The sequence below is a fragment of the Carlito syrichta genome, unplaced genomic scaffold (assembly GCF_000164805.1).
Source record: "Carlito syrichta isolate Samal-C Ts95f unplaced genomic scaffold, Tarsius_syrichta-2.0.1 Scaffold143147, whole genome shotgun sequence".
NCBI classification, from domain to species: Eukaryota; Metazoa; Chordata; class Mammalia; order Primates; family Tarsiidae; genus Carlito; species Carlito syrichta.
Window position 1 is genome coordinate 38087 of NW_007087243.1, and position 17476 is coordinate 55562.

At 50.6% G+C, this 17476-nt stretch overlaps 1 protein-coding gene across 3 annotated transcripts in view; it reads right to left on the bottom strand.

Moving 5' to 3' along the window:
- Window positions 1-447: 447 nt before the first annotated feature.
- Window positions 448-17476, bottom strand: part of USP10 (ubiquitin specific peptidase 10) — a 40070-nt gene continuing 23041 nt past the window's right edge. For 2 of the 3 annotated variants that reach the window (XM_021708625.1, XM_021708627.1), the window contains 10 exons: window positions 14767-14858; window positions 14115-14224; window positions 13634-13689; window positions 13322-13425; window positions 11434-11533; window positions 10669-10843; window positions 7416-7581; window positions 4143-4287; window positions 2319-2384; window positions 448-1462 (listed from right to left, as the gene is read on the bottom strand). In XM_021708625.1, the coding sequence (XP_021564300.1) occupies window positions 1275-1462; window positions 2319-2384; window positions 4143-4287; window positions 7416-7581; window positions 10669-10843; window positions 11434-11533; window positions 13322-13425; window positions 13634-13689; window positions 14115-14224; window positions 14767-14858 (1202 nt within the window). In that variant the 3' untranslated portion in view covers window positions 448-1274. Of the gene's footprint in view, window positions 1463-2318; window positions 2385-4142; window positions 4288-7415; window positions 7582-10668; window positions 10844-11433; window positions 11534-13321; window positions 13426-13633; window positions 13690-14114; window positions 14225-14766; window positions 14859-15035; window positions 15104-17476 lie in introns of those variants that run through there. The other variant, XM_021708626.1, reaches the window with a different exon arrangement.

The following is a 17476-nucleotide window of genomic DNA, read 5'->3' on the forward strand; positions in this document are numbered from 1 at the left end:
CACTTTGGGAGGCTGAGGCAGGAGGACTGCTCCAGGAATCCGAGATCAGCCTGGGCAACATAACAAGACCTCATCTCTATTAACAAAATCACGGGCATGGTGGCACACACCCGTCATCCCAGCTACTCAGGAGGCTGAGGCAGAAGGATTGCCTGAGCCTAGGAAGTCGAGACTGCGGAGAGCTATAATTGTGCCACTGCTATCCAGCCTGGACGACAGAATGAAACCCTTTCTCAGAAGAAAGAAAGAAAAAAGGAGAAAAAACCTCACTTACTCAAATCACTCTGGTTAGCAAGTTTGGAATTCTAACTACACATCCCGTGACACGGGGCAGCATCCACAAACACACCAAGCCGACTGCGGGCTCATTCTAATTCAGAGGCAAAGCCATGCCCCATGACTCCCAGTTGTTGGAAACGGCACTCACGTTCAAAAAAACACACAGCCTTAAACCAACGTGGTGATCTTTTATTGATGGGCGACACTGTATACTCCTAGGAATCACTAACCTGTGTACATTAGGGACGCAGCAGTACGGAAGAGCAGACAGCAGAGTGAAACAGGAGACTGAGGAAGTGTCCGCCTCCACCATGTGCCCGTTGCTCATGTGTACACAGAAGCATGAATGTAAGTGGAAATCTTAATGGCCATAAAGTTACAATCACCCATCTATGGAGACTGACATCTTAACTCCAAGGATCTGATCTGCAACATGTACGTAAGCAGCTTCTCATCACACAATTATTAAAATGTATTTTGCCTGTTAGGAACCAGCAAACTTGTTTTTTGTGTTTTTCTTTTGAAATAAGAACTATTTCTTCTTTGATAACTGGCTCATTTTTATTGTTTATCAAAAACTAAAGGGCGAGGGAGGAAAGTGTGATGGATTAAAAAATTTCTTTTTTAAGGAAAGATAAAATTCATTTTCACAAATTTACAAGTGCTGCTGCTGGTGCAGGATTTATTCAACTAAGCGATCAGACTGGGAAGCGAATGCAAGTTCGCTTTCTTAGCTCAGGAATCAGCATAATTTCAGAAGTACGGGTTTTTGTGTATGTTCTAAAATCAAGCAACAGTCTGTTTCAACCAAATGATTTTGATTTGGGAGCTAGAAGTCAATATCAACTACACTGTGCACCAACCCTAAGGCGTCTCCTTGTCACTCTAGCCCATTTTGCAAAAGGGAGAGAGAGTTTCCCTCTATGGAGCCACTAACGAGAGGCAGGAAGTTAGTGTGACTGGTGTTCGTAGGCGGTGTCGGGCACACAGCAGGGCTACAGCAGGTCCACGCGGCGGTAATACAGGAGGTAGGCTGTGCGCTCAGCGGCGGGCCGCACCACCTGGTACTGGCTGATCACCTTGACTGCCTGGTCATCGATGCGAAGCCAGCCGTTCAGACCAATCTGGAAGACGTCTGTGGTGTAGTGGCCGCCCGTCGCACTGCTGCCGTGGTGGTAGACCACTGGAAGAGAGGCCACAGGTGACATTGAGAAAAGCCCCGCCCACTGCCCTCCAAAGATGCGGCTGGCGCACAGAGCACTGAGCCGCCGAGCAGGCGGGACAGGGACGGAATGACACCAGACAAGGAGTGCTGCAAACGGTGACACTCGAAAGAGACAAAGACCAAAGGCCTCAAAGACCAGCTGTAAAAGAGAAAGGAGGATGGAGGGAAACACAGAGAGGAAGAAGGCGTGGAAAGAAATGGATAATGTAGGAAGCCCCAACCAGGAGACGGGGGTTGCGGGCACCCATCTGGGAACGGGGTGTGCCATGGAGGACTTCAGGGGCGCCCGTCTGGGAACAGGCCATGCTATGGCCCTCCTGAGGGGCTTCTGGGGCTGATGTGGGAGCCTGGCAGCCGAGGGGCCTGGGTAACCCGGGCACCTTCTCAAGCAGCCCCAACAGTGCTGTATGGAAGAGGACACAGGGAATGCCACCTTGGGTGCACTCCCCTCACCGAGCTAGTGGTCAGGTGTGGAGCTGCCACAGCACTGTCAACCACAGGCCCGCACCAGGGAGAGCCCCCTTCTCAGAGGCAGGCCTGGCAGCCAGGCGTTCACTCCTCTGCTCCAAGACGCCATGTTCGCCTTGGGCGAGGTCTTGTGTGAGGCTCAGTCAGCACCAAGATGACATCTCCCAAACTCTATGCACCAAGGTGAGGTGAGACACACACTCCCATCCTGCCTTACAGAGGCCACAGGGTGCCCACACCGAGTGGTGTCCTCTCCATGGGAAGCTGGAAGGCAGCGGAATTGTTCGCGCCCCAGCCCCTTCCATTACACCTTCAAAGAGGAGGCGAGGCTGCGCAAAGTACTCACCTGCAAACAGCCGGTAGGTTCTGTGGCATTTAAAATTCTTATTTTTAACTCCTGGAGAAAGCAGCTCTGAAAAACAAAATACCAACAGCTCCAATCCATAAAAGCACTTACAAAAAGGCCTAGAGCAACAACACCAAACAGCTCCTGACAGTGTCCCCTCAAGTGAACACTGGGTGGACGACGAACAAAACAGAACCCCACACCCTTAGCTGCCCAAAAACTGATTTGGGAGGAAAAATCAGCCAGGAGACTCAGGGCAGACAGGAGCAGCCGACCTGCTGGAGAAACACAAGCAGTCTACTGAACCATGAAGCCCACGCAGGAAACCCCTCAGCAACAGATGCTCCAAAAAAATGGGAGTTGGGGGCGGGGAGGAGCTGCCCACTTAAAAGCAAAACCAAGAACATGAAACAGTCGTGAAAAACAAGAACCATGATATGTCACACGTGAGTCGGCTCATCCGGTCTCAGTTGCACAACAGTAGGACGCCCGCTCCGGGCTGTCCCGGCCAACAGCTGCTGCACCGGGGCCTGCCCTCTTCCTGCGCCAGAAGCAGCACTCCGATGGCAGGGAGCTCAGCGGGACACAATGCTCTTGGTGGCCTCCGAGTCCCTTCTCTGCTCCCCACTCCACGGCCTGAGCCGGGTCCTCGGGTCCTCGTGGATGCCCCCTCTCTGGGAGGCCCTGGAGGCGGCAGCTGATGTAGCCCTGCACACACATGCCGGCAAAGCCAGTGGAGAAGCCAGCCTGTCAGCCCCAGCGGGTGAGGGAAGCCACAGGCAGACAGGGCAAAAGACACCTCCCGTGATCACTCTCCAGCCTCGGGCTCCGCCACTCCGGGCAAAGCGGGCGGGATGACCAGCACACGGTCTCGCAGGCACCTTTCTTCCCCATGTGCTGCTGGATGGTGGCCCGCTGGAAGTGGAAGGAGGGCTGAACACTGAGCTGGCCCAGCATCTGTGCCCAGCGGCTGTCGGCCACCTCCGTGAGCAGGCCTGGAGGGGACTGCCCGAGTCCCACGGAGGGAATGTGACATCTAGGCACAGCGGCAGTGGCTACACACCAGCTGGTGGCCGATGCCCCTCGGCTCCAGCCTGAAGGCAGGTGTGGATGTGTGCGCTGCGCTGGGAGTGGAGACAGGAAGGACTCTCGAGTCAGGTCAGGAGTGACATCAGATGTCCTCTCTCCTGCGTCCCGGACCCTTGGTGTCCTGAGAATCACATCCGGCTCACTGCAGTCTCGATCCAGCCTCAGTACTGTGCAATGCGTGTCCACAAATTCTGAAGCTTTCAAGAAAGTTTCCCCATGAGCTGTGCTTTCAGCAAGACACACTGAACTTGGGGCTCTTTGAAATTGCTTCCCAAAAGTGCTGACACTGCTGAGCCCAGTTACCTGACAGTGATAAAGGGCCACAAATCACGTGTGTCACAGCAACGGGAGGTCAGAGGGACTCCCACTGCCCCAGGGACACATCCTTCCCTCACCAGAAAAGTCCATCAGCCAGCTGGTCAGCACCGCTGTTGTTGCTTAATGGAAAAGACTGACTTGTGTACCATCAGTCCATAAAATGTTGCTAGAAAAGGATGTTCTTTTTGATGGACAAAAGTGCCTCCTCTTCTGATCTAGTAAGATGATAGTTTAGTCCTTTTTCTATTTTGAAAAGGCCATTTTCACGAGAATTTTAATAAGAAGGTCTACTAAAGGTCAAGACATTTAAAACAGAGCAAGCCCAGCAAGAGAACCCGCTCGCTCATGACCTGCCGCAGAATGCCACGGCACTGAGCTCACCGACCATCAACACGCTGCGCCTCCTGTGTGACTTGCCTTTGCTGATCTCCAGGTCCACAGGATAGTCAATGTTCTTGATGAGCTTCTGACAGCCACCGGTCTTCTCGTAAACAAATCGCTTCAGGTGCAACACAAGAACAGGAGGAAGTTTTTCCAGAGTCACCCTTCGACTTATCTCGACCTAAGACACAAAACACACAAGGACACACCGTCTCCATCTTGCCTGATGTGACCAGCAGCATCACATTCATCTTCCGCACAAAGCCCTCCAGAGAGCTGACGCCTGGGTCCCAGCGCAGGGCTCCATGGTCTTTCCTGCGCCACAGAAGCCGTGACAATCACTCACACTCTTGGACAAATGCACATGCCCTGACACACTGCGGGCGACCCCCCTGGGTCTCCAAAGTCATACATAAACTCCAAGCGAAGAACTTTACTGCATTGATGAAATGGCATAAAAATTAAAAAGCTAACTTAGAAGTATCTCAAGTCACATGTATTAACTCATTTAAAAATAACTCTCACAGTGCTGATAAACGAATGCCAGCATGTTCTCCAATCAGACGTTTTAAATAACCCTGAAGCTACTCCAGCCATTAGTTTTATCAACTTAATATGCCCCTGAAGTACCTTCCCAGGTCTAAAATAAAGCTAGGTTTTTTTTGTTATTAAGATGCATTTTAGCCGGGCTTGGTGGCTCAGCCTATAATCCCAGTGCTTTGGGAGGCTGAGGTGAGTGGAATGCCTGAGCCTGAGGGTTCGAGACCTGCCTGGGCAACTTGGTGAGACCTCATCTCTACAATAAATCAAAAATTAGCCGGGCGTGGTAGTGCACGCCTGTAGTTCCAGCTACTCGGAAGGTTGAGGTGGAAGGATCGTCGGATCCCAGCAGGTCGAGGCTGCAGTGGCCGGGAGCAGCCACTGCCCTCCAGTCTGGGTGAGAGAGTGAGACTCCACCTCAAAAAAAAAAAAAAAAAAGAAGATGCATCTTTACGAACAATGCTTAATCCCTTCATCTGCTATTCTCTGTACTTATAAATCACTTGATACCTCCTTTGTGTATCTGGAGAATACTTTTGGTAGAAATATTTTTAATATAACAATCCAAAATATAGCAGCACAATAACACTGTCTCCATGTTCCATGTCAAGTTGGAGGAACTTTAAGGGGTACTACATCAGCTCACGAGTCATCCCCGGTTGGATTTATCAACTTTCCAGACCCTTCTATGCCTGTGTTACCACCTAGACTGAGACCCAGGAGCAGAGACAGCCTCACGTCTCCACATTCCCACTGCGCCTTTATATCCTGCTGTCTCTGTATCCAACAGGACTCTGTGGACTAATGAAAGCATGAGCACAGCTCAACTGGTAAGATGCACAACAAGGACTGCAGGAGTCAGCGTCCTGACTGGTGAGCTGAGGGCTGGACTGGGTGATGGTGAGGACGCTTTCCAGCACTGACTGATCTATGACTTTAATGCTTGCAATTCATCAAATGGCTGATATGAAATTCCCAGTTGTGCATTTTGGGCTCCAGACCCAAACTGAGGCATAATTTCTAATCATCCAACAAAACCAGACATTTTCCATATAGAAATTCTTTTGCAGAGTCATACTTTCCCAAGGACCTTAACATGTTCCCACAGAAAAATACTCTTGACCCAAAACATAAAGTTGAAGTTGGCATTGTAAAAAGCAAATTAAAAAAAGAAAATCACACTCAAAAAAGCATGTTCTGTGCTCTTTATGTATGCTTCTACACACTGTCCAGACCTGCCCCCCCCGACTCCTGTGCCGACAGGCTCTCCCCCAGAACGGAGAAACTCACATTGTCCTTTCTTACCTTCAAGGCACCACCAAGATGCCACCCTCATCCCTGAAGGCTTTGTGCAAACTGCTCCTTGGGATGCACCACTGTCCTCACCAGTTGAATCACAGGCTGACCACCACTTTGGCCTCATCCCTGCCCCTCCCCTCCCCACCCCCACCGCAAAGTCAAAATTGCAGCAGATGCAGAGGGGAAAGCAGACACATGGGGAAAGGCCTGCCTGGGAGCCTGGACCAGGCTGCCGACCTACCCCGCAGACATATGGCTGGACCCCACAGTAGGCCCAGGGAGGAGAGGAGAGTCACGGCCAAGACAGGCAGATGTCGCTGCAGTCACGAGCCAGACAGTCGCCCACAGCCAGGGCCTGGTGTCACCTCCCAGTTGACCCCAACACACCATCTCCCTGCCTCTCTTTGAGGCTCCACCGCCAGGCTCTTCGCTTCTTCATGTGGGCCGACAGCCAGCTCCTGTCTCTGGCTCCTAACATTTTCATTAGCAAAACACTTGCCCACGAGACGCAAGTCAGAAAACATGGAGGAGGGTTCAGCATATTTTCTATAGACCCAAGAGCCCGGTTTGACCAGTCCAAAGCAGGAGATTCCCCATGTACTACGTAAAGACGCCTCCTGGGCTGACTTGGCTCTTGTTACCTGGAGACCTCAATCTGCAAGGCAAGGGCTACTCCATTCCAGGCATGCCAGGTGGTGTCAGTCCTACTAAGTGAGGGATCTTGTTTTGCCTGTAGCCTCCCTACACCACCCATCATTTAAATGTAGCATCAAGGAATACCAGGAACTGCTCAGAAAGGAACGTCCATAACTAGCCACATTCACCCCCCAACCACGTTGATGAACTCATTGCCACAATCTCAGATATGTAATAGGAAGCCACTCACAGGTGCCCTCAGGCAACCAGAAACTAAGCAGTTCTCACTCAGGGAGCAGTATCCGTCCCTCCCGACTGCACTGGCAAGCACACCCGAAGCTAGCATCTGACACTCTCAATTCATAAAGACCAAAAGACCCAACAACTGTTCCTTTTCCAGAACAAATCAAAGAGTAACAGTACCAGAACTTTATTTTATTTTTCAACGTCCTTGAAGATTTACAATCAAATGCAAGGCAGACGTGTTTAGAACCTCCTGCATATCCTGAGTCATCTGGTAAGGGCTGTGCTCTACGACATCATGAACAAAGCAAGCACTTAGCCTCTGCTGGAGGTAGCACTGACGTCGTGATATCGTGATCAGGTCGTGGGAAATTCACAACCCAGAGGAGAGCATTACCTAGTGCACCACAATCAGAGCTGAAAGACGCCGTTGGGAGCACCTGTCTCCACCACTTCACTGTAAAAACGTGGGACCTTTCAGTTCAAGGAAGTTGAGCGATGGCCTCAGAGGCAAAGCTCAGCTCCGCCCCCTTCTCCCTCGCTCTCGTTCTAGTCCCTCAGCACCGAACCCGCAACCAGCTGGGACCGTACCTCCTGCTTGGTCTTCGTGGTGTAGCCCTGGACGGACTCCCTGGCCACCAGGCTCTCCAGCGCATCCTGCACCGTGCGGATCCTGTCTGACTGGATGTCCAGCTGCAGCGTGAAGAACGGCTGCAGGGTGGCCGACTCCTTAGAGCTCTGCTGGTAGACCACGGACCTGGGGGGCAGAGCAAGTGTGAGGGCCAGCCAGGAGGGCATGAGACACAAACACTGAAAATACGATGGCTCAATGTCACTTCCAGAGTGCCACTGAGGAACGCCACAGGCGGAATTCCAAAACAATTCCGCCAAACACCACCTCCCTGACATTCTAGCCACGACACCCAGCAGCTGAGGGATGTGCCCAGCTCCAGGCCCAGAAGCAGGCACACCTCACTCTCCAAATGCTCTCACCCTACTCCACTGGGCCCTGACTGTACCAGGTAATCAATGCAACCATCTTGCCAGGTCCCAAATGCCGATACTTTTAGTTTTCTCAAAGTATCAGAGCCTGTTCTAATAAAACAGAGGAAATCCCCAGGTAAACAGAATATTTTTAATGGCTTTTTCCCCCTATAAAAGTGACTTACAAAAAGAAGGGAAGAAGGGTGTGTATAATAAAAAAATAAGTGAACATTCCAGGAAAAAGGCTATCCCCCTTCCAGGAAGGGTGCCAACTCAACCTTGTTTGCTTAGCTGGGTTTTCATTTCATTATTCTTGTTCTATATGTTTTCCTGGGTAGAAATTGTATGTTTGGCCCATCTCTTACTTAGCCTCAGCAAGGAGACATTCCAGGAGCTCAGCAATGGATTCTGTGACTGCAGTCCAAGTGACCTAGTTCATAAGCGGAATAACATGGACGTGGACAGGTACGCAGTCTTTCCAGAACAGATGCCACTTAGGCCCACTAAGAGTTTATCCGTCCAGGGTTAATGAAGCATCTCAACACTCCTTCTGAATGTCAAGACTTGAGTGACAGCAGTTTCTGTGGTTCCAAAAAGGAATATGGTCGTGGGGAAACCAATAATGAGAGCCAGGGAAGAAATCAAGGGGTGCCCTCCTGACCTGTGGGTCCTGCCTTTGACCAAGAGCATCACTAGGAAGAACACAGGGAAAAGGCTGGTCGTCCTGGGGAGACCAGAAAATGCCTCAAGAGGCTGGCATTGAGAAAAAAACCTCTTAGTTGGTCTGCATGAAGACTCAGCTTAACCACGGCTGAAAAGAAGTTCCTAAACTACAAGAGCTACACTATTCAGAAAGAAACCTCCACCAGCATATCACCACGAAGCCTCCACAGAGGTGGAGACACAGCTACGACACAGCCATTCAAACCAGGCCAGCCACTGCTCCCAAGCACACACCAGCAACTCAGGAACTGCCAGGTACGTGGGCCATCTGCCGCCTGGCAGTTCCAACCCCCACCTCAGCACCAAAGTGGTGCTCCTGTTGTCTGCATCTGGGCAGGTGCCTCAGCCTCTCCCATCCCCGAGGCCACACTCCAACTCTCCTAGACTCTCCCAACGTCAGGCTGCTGGGTGATGGTGCTAAGGGCACAGCCTCCCCTCCTGTGCTCGCCAGCCTGGACTTCTGCTTTCCCCTGCTAACACGACACATCCCAAGGAACCACAGATGGCAAAGAAGTCACAGCAGTGGCAGTCAGGGCTAGGTGTTGCCCCGACCACAGCTGACAGGGAGATGCCAACACCAGAACAGAGAGGCCTCAGAGTTGCACTGACAGCACAGGACACAGAAGTGACTGGTTCAGTGTCACAGGGTTGCCCTGCTGGCTTCCGAACCAAGTTCTATGCAGGATTCAGAATTGTACTCTGGCAGGGTCAGGACAGAGCTTCTGATGTGTTATCAGTTTGTTGAATGTTGCTCATTCTCAGCTGTTCTAGAGCAGACACTGAAGCAGGTCTGGAAGCCCTGAAAGGGTGTTCTTTCTTTCAGATACCCAGCATTTGGGATGACTTTAAAAGAGTAAGCCTCTCACTAAAATACCTCCATCGGAAGTCCTTGAGAGGCTGGAACTATAGGTCTGTGCCACCACACCCAGGTAGTGTTTTGATTTTTTTTTTTTTTTTTGTAGAGACGAGGTCTGGCTATGTTGCCCAGGCTGGTCGTGAACTCCTGGCTTGGCTTCCCAAAGTGCTGGAATTATAGGCGTGAGCCACTACACCCAGTCCTTTTAGTACTTTTGGCCAGTAAACTTCCTTGGAGGCAGTATAAGTTTTACTGAATTCCACATCACAAGGGCAGAGAAAGGTTCTCACATAAAGGAAGATGTTTTAGAAGGACTCATGAAAGAGGAGAAGCTGGGTGAGGGGCCTGGCTCTGAGCCAGGTGCCCTGGTACGTGTCCTCCGACGTAAGAGTGCTTCCCTCCACACTCCCCTTGCTCCCTAGCTCACGTGGTTCCAATCCATACACAACAGCCAGGACAGGAAACAGCCTAAGTGTCTGTGGTCGGGCTAATTAAGAGACCAAGACACATATATACCATGGAACATTTTTCAGCTATAAATGGGGGAAGATCCTGCCAGATGCCACACCACCAACGAACTCCAAGGCCGTTATCCTACGTGAAGTACACCAGGCATGAAAGAAAAATAATGCACGGCCTCAATCAAATGTGGAATCTCAAAAAAAAAAAAAGAAGGTCTGAGATAGAGAGAGAGAAAGCAGCGGCTTGAGGTGGGGGCGAGAATGGGAGCGGGTCAGAGGGCATGAAGCAGCAGACATGCAGGCTAAAGGGTCTTGAGGCCTAACGCTCAGAGGAGGACGGTGGGTGACAATGGCGTGTCCAGTGCAGACCTTTGCTGAGTGAGCAGACGGCAGCTGCCCCTGCCCCCCCAACGCGGGTGACTGCAGGACGATGGAGGCTCTCTTGCGTCACTGTAGGAACCACTTTACCACCTATACTTCATTTCACATGGTAGACTTTAAATGTGTCCAATATAAATATATTAAAATAAACAGCGACAACTCCTCCAATCACACGTGCATTTCTTCTCCTGGGGTCTTCCACCCCCGGCACAAGCCACTGGACCTGGAGTGAGAGGATGCGGGAGTGCTGTGGCCACAGGCCCTGGGGACGCACCCCCCACAGAACCACACGGGGAGCGCGGGGGGCGGTGGGGGCGTGCCAGGGAGGTGAGGCGAGCCACCGGCTCCAAAGGTCTCAGGCGAGCTTCACACCCCCGCTTCAGCAAATAGCAAAACCCCAGAAAAGGCAAATACTGAGTCAATCCAGAAAAGCATCGACCTGATGTGTCCGCCAAAGATGCCAGTGATGGGCGTCTGCACGAAGTCTGCCTGGCGGGTGACGGAGGTCTTGTTCCGGGGCCCCACCTGCTCCCACTCGTCCTCGCTCCCCTCGCCCTGCTCCTGGTCTTCTTCACTGACCGAGTGGCTCTTGGGCCCGTTGGAAACCATAAGTTCTGAAAGGAGAGTGTCTGCTGAGGCGACTGCTTTTGACAGAACAGCGAAAACGAGAATCAAAGGCCCCACAAGCATCCCCCACACAGACACGTCAATATAATGGATATTCTGGGGGAACCCGAAGCAGACGTTCCTGTGTCACCACAGCGGTCTGCTGAGACGAGAGCCTGGGGTCTCTGCAGCTCCATCCTGAATCACTCAGGAAAAGCACACACATGCATGCGTGTGTGTGTGTGTGTGTGTGTGTGTGTGTGTGTGTGTAAGGAGACCAGTGGTGACGTGCCACAGCCACCGGCAGGCCGCTCAGAGGGGTCTGTCACACTCTCTGCTCCACCTTTCCCTGCTTGACCACCTTCCTAATAAGAAGCTGAGGAGAAGCCCGAGCTTGGGATACATCCCGATTTACCTGAGGGCAGCATTCTCAATGTGTAAGTTGAGTTAGCCTCGAGGATAAGGGAGGTCTGAAGGGATAAGGACTGGGGCGGGCGGAAGCTGAGAAGCAACTGAACACCTGAGCAGGCAGCACTGGTTTCAACAGAGTTCTCGGGAGCACAGTCCCACTCAGTCTGCAGCCCGTGGCCCAACCTACTTTCATCCACCGGCGAGAGCAGCTTCTTGAGGTTCAGCATCTCCTCGTGGAGCCCGTTCAGGATGAAGCCCAGGTACTCCTCCGCGTCCTCCTGTCGGCCCTGGGGAGAGCAGAGGGGAGCATGTGAATGCTAGCCGATGACCATCCAGGCCTGCAGGGTGCCCCAGACCTACAGGTGGACAAGACGCCCCTCTGGCATGGAGCACAATTTCATGCGGTCTTTCCAAGATGCGACGCAGGTTTTTCTTTGGCTGGCCGAGATCCCGGGGCAGCAGGAAAGGAGGAACAGATTAAACCACATCCTGGCAGGACTATGGGGGCGCTTTACTTTCTCGCTTCTACTTTTCTGCACCTTTGAAATTTCCTTCAACACACGCTACCTCTGTAACAAAAAGGTCACTTAAACATTCTTTCTCGGGGACATGCCACAGGAGACCCAGAACCAGATGCCCAGAGCCGACTCATGGCCCCATGCCATTGTGGACTAAGATGGCAGCCCTTGTGTCTCCTCTGTCTGCTTCTGATGACAGGCAACCCAGGGCAAAGAATTCCAGTTGTACATAAACAACCCTACAAGCTCGGTCAGGGAAGAACAAAACGGCCAGTTGATGTGCTAAGGGTGCCCTGACTCACTTTGTGCAGCCACCGGGGCCCTTTATAAGGCCACATGGGTCCCTTGGTCCCCTGCCTTTAGTAACAAATTGTTTGATTAAGAAACTCACAGCCGGGCTCGGTGGCTCAGCCTGTAATCCCACACCTTTGGAGGCTGAGGTGGGTGAATTGCCTGAGCCCGTGGGTTCAAGACCCGCCTAGGCAACTTGGCGAGACCTCATCTCTACAATAAATCAAAAATTAGCTGGGCGTGGTAGCGCGCGCCTGTAGTTCCAGCTACTTGGAAGCCTGAGGCGGAAGGATCGCCGGAGCCCAGCAGGTTGAGGCTGCAGTGGCCAGGGGCGGCTGCTGCATTCCAGTCTGGGCGACGGAGTGAGACTCCAACTCAAAAAAAAAAAAAAACAATAAAAACCAACCAACCAAACAAACAAACAAAAAAACCAACAAAAATAGAAACTCAGGCCACACAGGATGGCTCATGCCTATAATCCTAGTGTTTTGGGGGGGCTGAAGTGAGAGGACTGCCTGAGGCCTGTAGTTCAAGACCAACCTGGGCAATGTAGTGAGACTGTCTCTACAAAAACCAATGTAAGTTTTTCCAGGTGTGGTGGCACACGACCGTAGTTCCAGCTACTTGGAAAGCTGAGATGGGAGGATCACTCGAGCCCAGAAAGTTGAGGCTGTGGTGAGCTATGATCACACCACTGCACCCCAGCCTGGTGACACAACAAGATTTTGTCTGCCTCTGCCCTCTCCTGCCCTGCCAAAAAGTTTTAGGTGAAGGAGTCAAGGACACTGAATAGCTACTAAAGCCTGGGAGTCTGGTGAGACATAAGCTCTTCTGAATCCAGCCCCACTCCAAGGCTGATGCGCACACTCCTGGCTACCCAAAAGGCTGCTGTGGTTAAGAACTGCCTCGAAAGCCAGGCACTGCCATCTACTAGCTGTGACCTCGGACAATGATTGCTCCTCTCTGACTTTCATAAGGAGACAATAATCACCATTTGTTCTCAGGGTTGACTAAGTCAATGGACGTGCAATAATCAGGACAGCACCTGGTGCTTAGTGAAAATTCTGTGTGTGAGGTCCGATCACATGGGCTGACAACTGCCCTTTCAATTCATTCAGGCAACGGACTCCACTGCAAACCCAGATCTCCTCCCGAGCACCTGCTATGCGAGCACTCGAGACAGAGGGCAATCTGGAAGAAGCCACAGCTCCTGGGCAAGCGGGAGCCAAGGCGACATTTCCTACTGGTCACAGGAGAGTCTCAAACCTTCTCAGACAGGCTGGACTTGTTAACTGTCAGGAGTCTGTAGATGTATGTGGGTTCAAAGGCAGCGCCTGGGCGGATGTCCCTCACGACTTTGTCCCCAAGAGCTGTGGAGGAAACAGGACATGGGGGCTTATCACTAGGATGAAGTCAATGTCATGGGGACAGGACACCCCACCCCCAGCCCATGCTGACACTGCAGAGGTATGGCACCCTGCGTTTAAAGACGTCGTCTTTCCACCAACACTGCACTGACCCGGCCCCACCCTGACTCTGAACCCCTCAGGTCTGGCTCCAGGGACCCACCTTACTCACCTTGCCGAGGCTTTGGAGGTACTGGCATGTTAGTAAACTCATTCATTAGCCGAACACTAAATGTAGGGAAAAGAACATTAAGCACTGCACTTCTAGAAAGACAAGCTGCTGCTAAAGACATGCTTCTATTCTGATGCTGAAGGAGAATATTAAGTCATATGACCATGGCAGATTTTCGGAAATCAATGCTGTAAGAGTCAGTGAACTCTTAAATCTTTTCCACATACGTTTTTGGTATATTTGGAATGATACATGCTGATAAACACGAAAATACTTTCTATGGAGTCGAAAGGACACAGAACAAAGCTCCAATTCCACTTCTGGTTAACTTCTGCATTAAATCATGAGTAGTACGTTAAAAAAGACGCCGAATTATAGATTCATTTGTGGGAAATCAAGAACTTAACTAAGCTGTGCCAATTCTAATTATCACAGGCAGGAAAACCCCGCCCCTTGACACACTTCTCAGCACCTTACTTACAAGCTATCTATCATGGGTGTTGACGTGCAAGGCCTTTGCACTTTTGAATACAGAGGAATGAACTTCATCAGGTGATACATCGGAGGGCAAGCCACCAACGCCTGTAGGGTCTAAGTGGTGCAGTAAGGAAGCGTAAAGGAAATGAAACAGACACACCCCATTTCCCAGAGGCACATTAAACACAAGAGCGTATCAGAACTAAATAAGCCAAGTACACTGAACTACTTAAGATACGTAAAGTGGCAAACCAAATAACCATTAGGTGACTGTCCTGCAACGTCCATACAGAACCTACTGTGCAGTCAGTCGTTTATATTCAAGAACTTGACCCAGCCAAGATAATACAGTCAGTTAAAGCAAGCTTTCCAATTGGAGGTGCTCACTCTGCCCTATTAATTGGGACTATTCTAATAAGTAAAACTTGCCTGCTTCTGTCAATCACAAGTCAACAAGTTCTCTTTATTCTGAGGGGGAAAAGGCTGGGGTCAGGGATAGCTGTTTATAAGCAACGTAGGCAGACCAAGTCATAGAAACAGGTTTCTGGATTCAACATGCAGGTCAGGTGCCCCACGGAAGTCAAAGCAGGTCAAATGCACCCAAAGAAGAGACCACGGCAACAGGCCGGCCTGGGGACGGCGTCCAGGAAGGATACAGCGTTAATGTAGCACCAGTTTCCTTTATTGATCAGCCCACGGGGTTGCAATGATACTGGTTTATGTATGAGGGTTACATTCTCCAGTAACTCTGAAAGAGTGAAGAAGCACATTTGAGAAATTAGTGACATCTTGTGAGGAATGCATCCATCAGGACACACGCTCTGCTCTGGGAGGGTGGACAATCTCACCAACAGAGCATACACTCAAAGAAACACACAATTAAGGCTCATTCAGTTCACCGGCAAGCACATTATTCAATGATTACCATTTTTTTCAAAGTCGTATTGTCCCCCAAGCGGCAACATTTCTCTTCCTGTGGGACTATCACTAGAAGGCACAAGGACTACCTCTCTTAATGAGAAGCAGAACACATGTCAAAAACAGTCCCAGTGTGAAGAGCAGATCTGATGGCACTGCTTTCCCCCCTCAGCCCTGCTAACTTGGGACCCTCATGAACACGCCACCAGGTCCCATATATCTGAGTGCCTATGCAGAGCCTCAGTGGGTCCCCAGCAGTCTATACTGTCCCCACAGAGGTGGCTCAGTGCTGTTCAGTGAGTCAAGACACCCCTTCTGGAGACAACTGTCTCCTACTAACTGCTTTTCCATGAGAAGTCCAACTGAGCGACTGTCTGATACACTCTTAACTCTTACTCTATTTACAAACAGGCATCTGAGTCCCAGGTGGCCCCGACATTGCTCTTTTTCAGTCTTAGATGGCTGTGAATGCCATCTCTGTACAGCTGACCATCACAGATGCCTTAAGATGGGACACGGTTCTGCTCCAGTAGGAATCCTGTGACAGGATGGCTGCAGCTTATGACTACCTTCTATACTCACCATGTCCTTGACAGTTCACAAATGCCAAATGGCAGGGCCCCTCCCTTAGTCACCCAGATGTACCACACTACCCCTTCCACCAGTAAGGAAACTGGGACTCGGAAGGGATAAGCACTTGTCTGTGCTCACACAGAAGCTAGGTAGCATCGTGAGGGTCTGAACTCCATGGGTGGCCAAAACACACAGTCTCCTTTACTTTTATTTTAATTTTTTTGAGTTGGAGTCTCACTCTGTTGCCCACACTGGAGTGCAGTATCACGATCATGGCTCACCACAGCCTCTACCTCTTGGGCTCAGGCGATCCTTCTCCCTCAGCCTCCTGAACAGCTGTGACTAAAGGTGTGCACCACCATGCCTGGCTAATTTTTTAATTTATTGTAGAGACGAGGTCTCACTATGTTGCCCAGGCTGGTCTTGAACTCCTGGGATGAAGCAATTCTCCCGCCCAGCTTCCCAAAAGTGCTGGGATTGCACGAGCCACTGCACCTGGCCCTCCTTTACTTTTAAACTGTACACTGAGAAAGAAAATATGGACACACATTTGATATTAGGACCTATCTAAGGCATTGCTCAAGCGAAAGCTTTTCTTTTCTAAAATACAGTTGTACTGGCAGGTCCCAGACTTAGGCACTAAGCAAATGAAACATAACTTTCCAAAATCCAAATGCCAACACACACACACACACACACACACACACACACACACACACACCCTCCATACCCTCCTTTCTGTGAGAGTAAATGTCCTCTTCCTTCTAACTGACAAAACACAGGGAACAATTTCTGCATAGCCCTCCTTGTATAGAAAGTAAGGCGCTGTGGGTTCAATTTAAGCTCTTCAATTAGACAAAGCTTGCAAATCCTCTCTCCCGCTTTCCCCTCTCCCTCCACTCTGCCTCTCTATGGGAGACACACCTGGGTTTTGAAATTAACAACAGAGCAGTTACAGAACCAAACGCCAAGCCTACATGTGGTGACAGCCAGCACTGACAGTGCCTGTCATGTGGGGGGACAGTGTCCTAAAAGTTTTATCTGTATTATTTATAATCATAACAACCCTGTCAAAGAGGCACCATCATCACCCCATTTTACAGATGAGAAAATGTAGGCCACATAACAGCTGAGCTGACCTGTGAACCTGGGTCCATCTGACTCCAGAGACTGAGCTCTTTTCCTTCAATATCTCAGGGGTGCTGCCTAGAAAGCCCCTTAAGGTGCTTACTTTGCCCCACAAGCTTAAGATCTACCGACAGTGGGTTTTAATGTACATTTGTTTTTCATCCATATTATCACAACAGTCTATCGTTGCTGGTTTGTGCCAAAGAACAGCCACTGAAAGAATTACTCTATCCAAAAGCTGCGTTTTCAAAGAAGCACCAATTCTCTAGTGCAAAGGCATGTCTCAAATGAAAGCTCTGGCATGGCACCACCGAGTCTTCGCCTTCATTATTCTTATATCTAACAATAATTGGCTGGGTGCAGTGGCTCAAGTCTGTAATCCCAGCATTTTAGGAGGCTGAGGCGAGAGGACTGTCTGAGTTCAGGGGTTCTAGACCAGCCTGGGTAACTTAGAAAGACCTCGTCTCTACAATAAATTAAAAAAAAAATAGCTGGACATGGTGGCGCGTGCCTGTAGTTCCAGCTACTTGGAAGGCTGAGGTGGAAGGATCACTGGAGCCTAACAGGTCGAGGCTGTGGTAGCTGTGAGTGTGCCACTGCAATCCAGCCTGGGCAACAAAGTTAAACTCCAACAACAACGAAAAATCAACGTTAAGTTGTTACATAACCACAAGACTCGCAATCTGCTGTCTCTCTCCACAGGGACCTTTGTTAACCAACATGTCAGCTGCCTTTCGCTGACAGCTG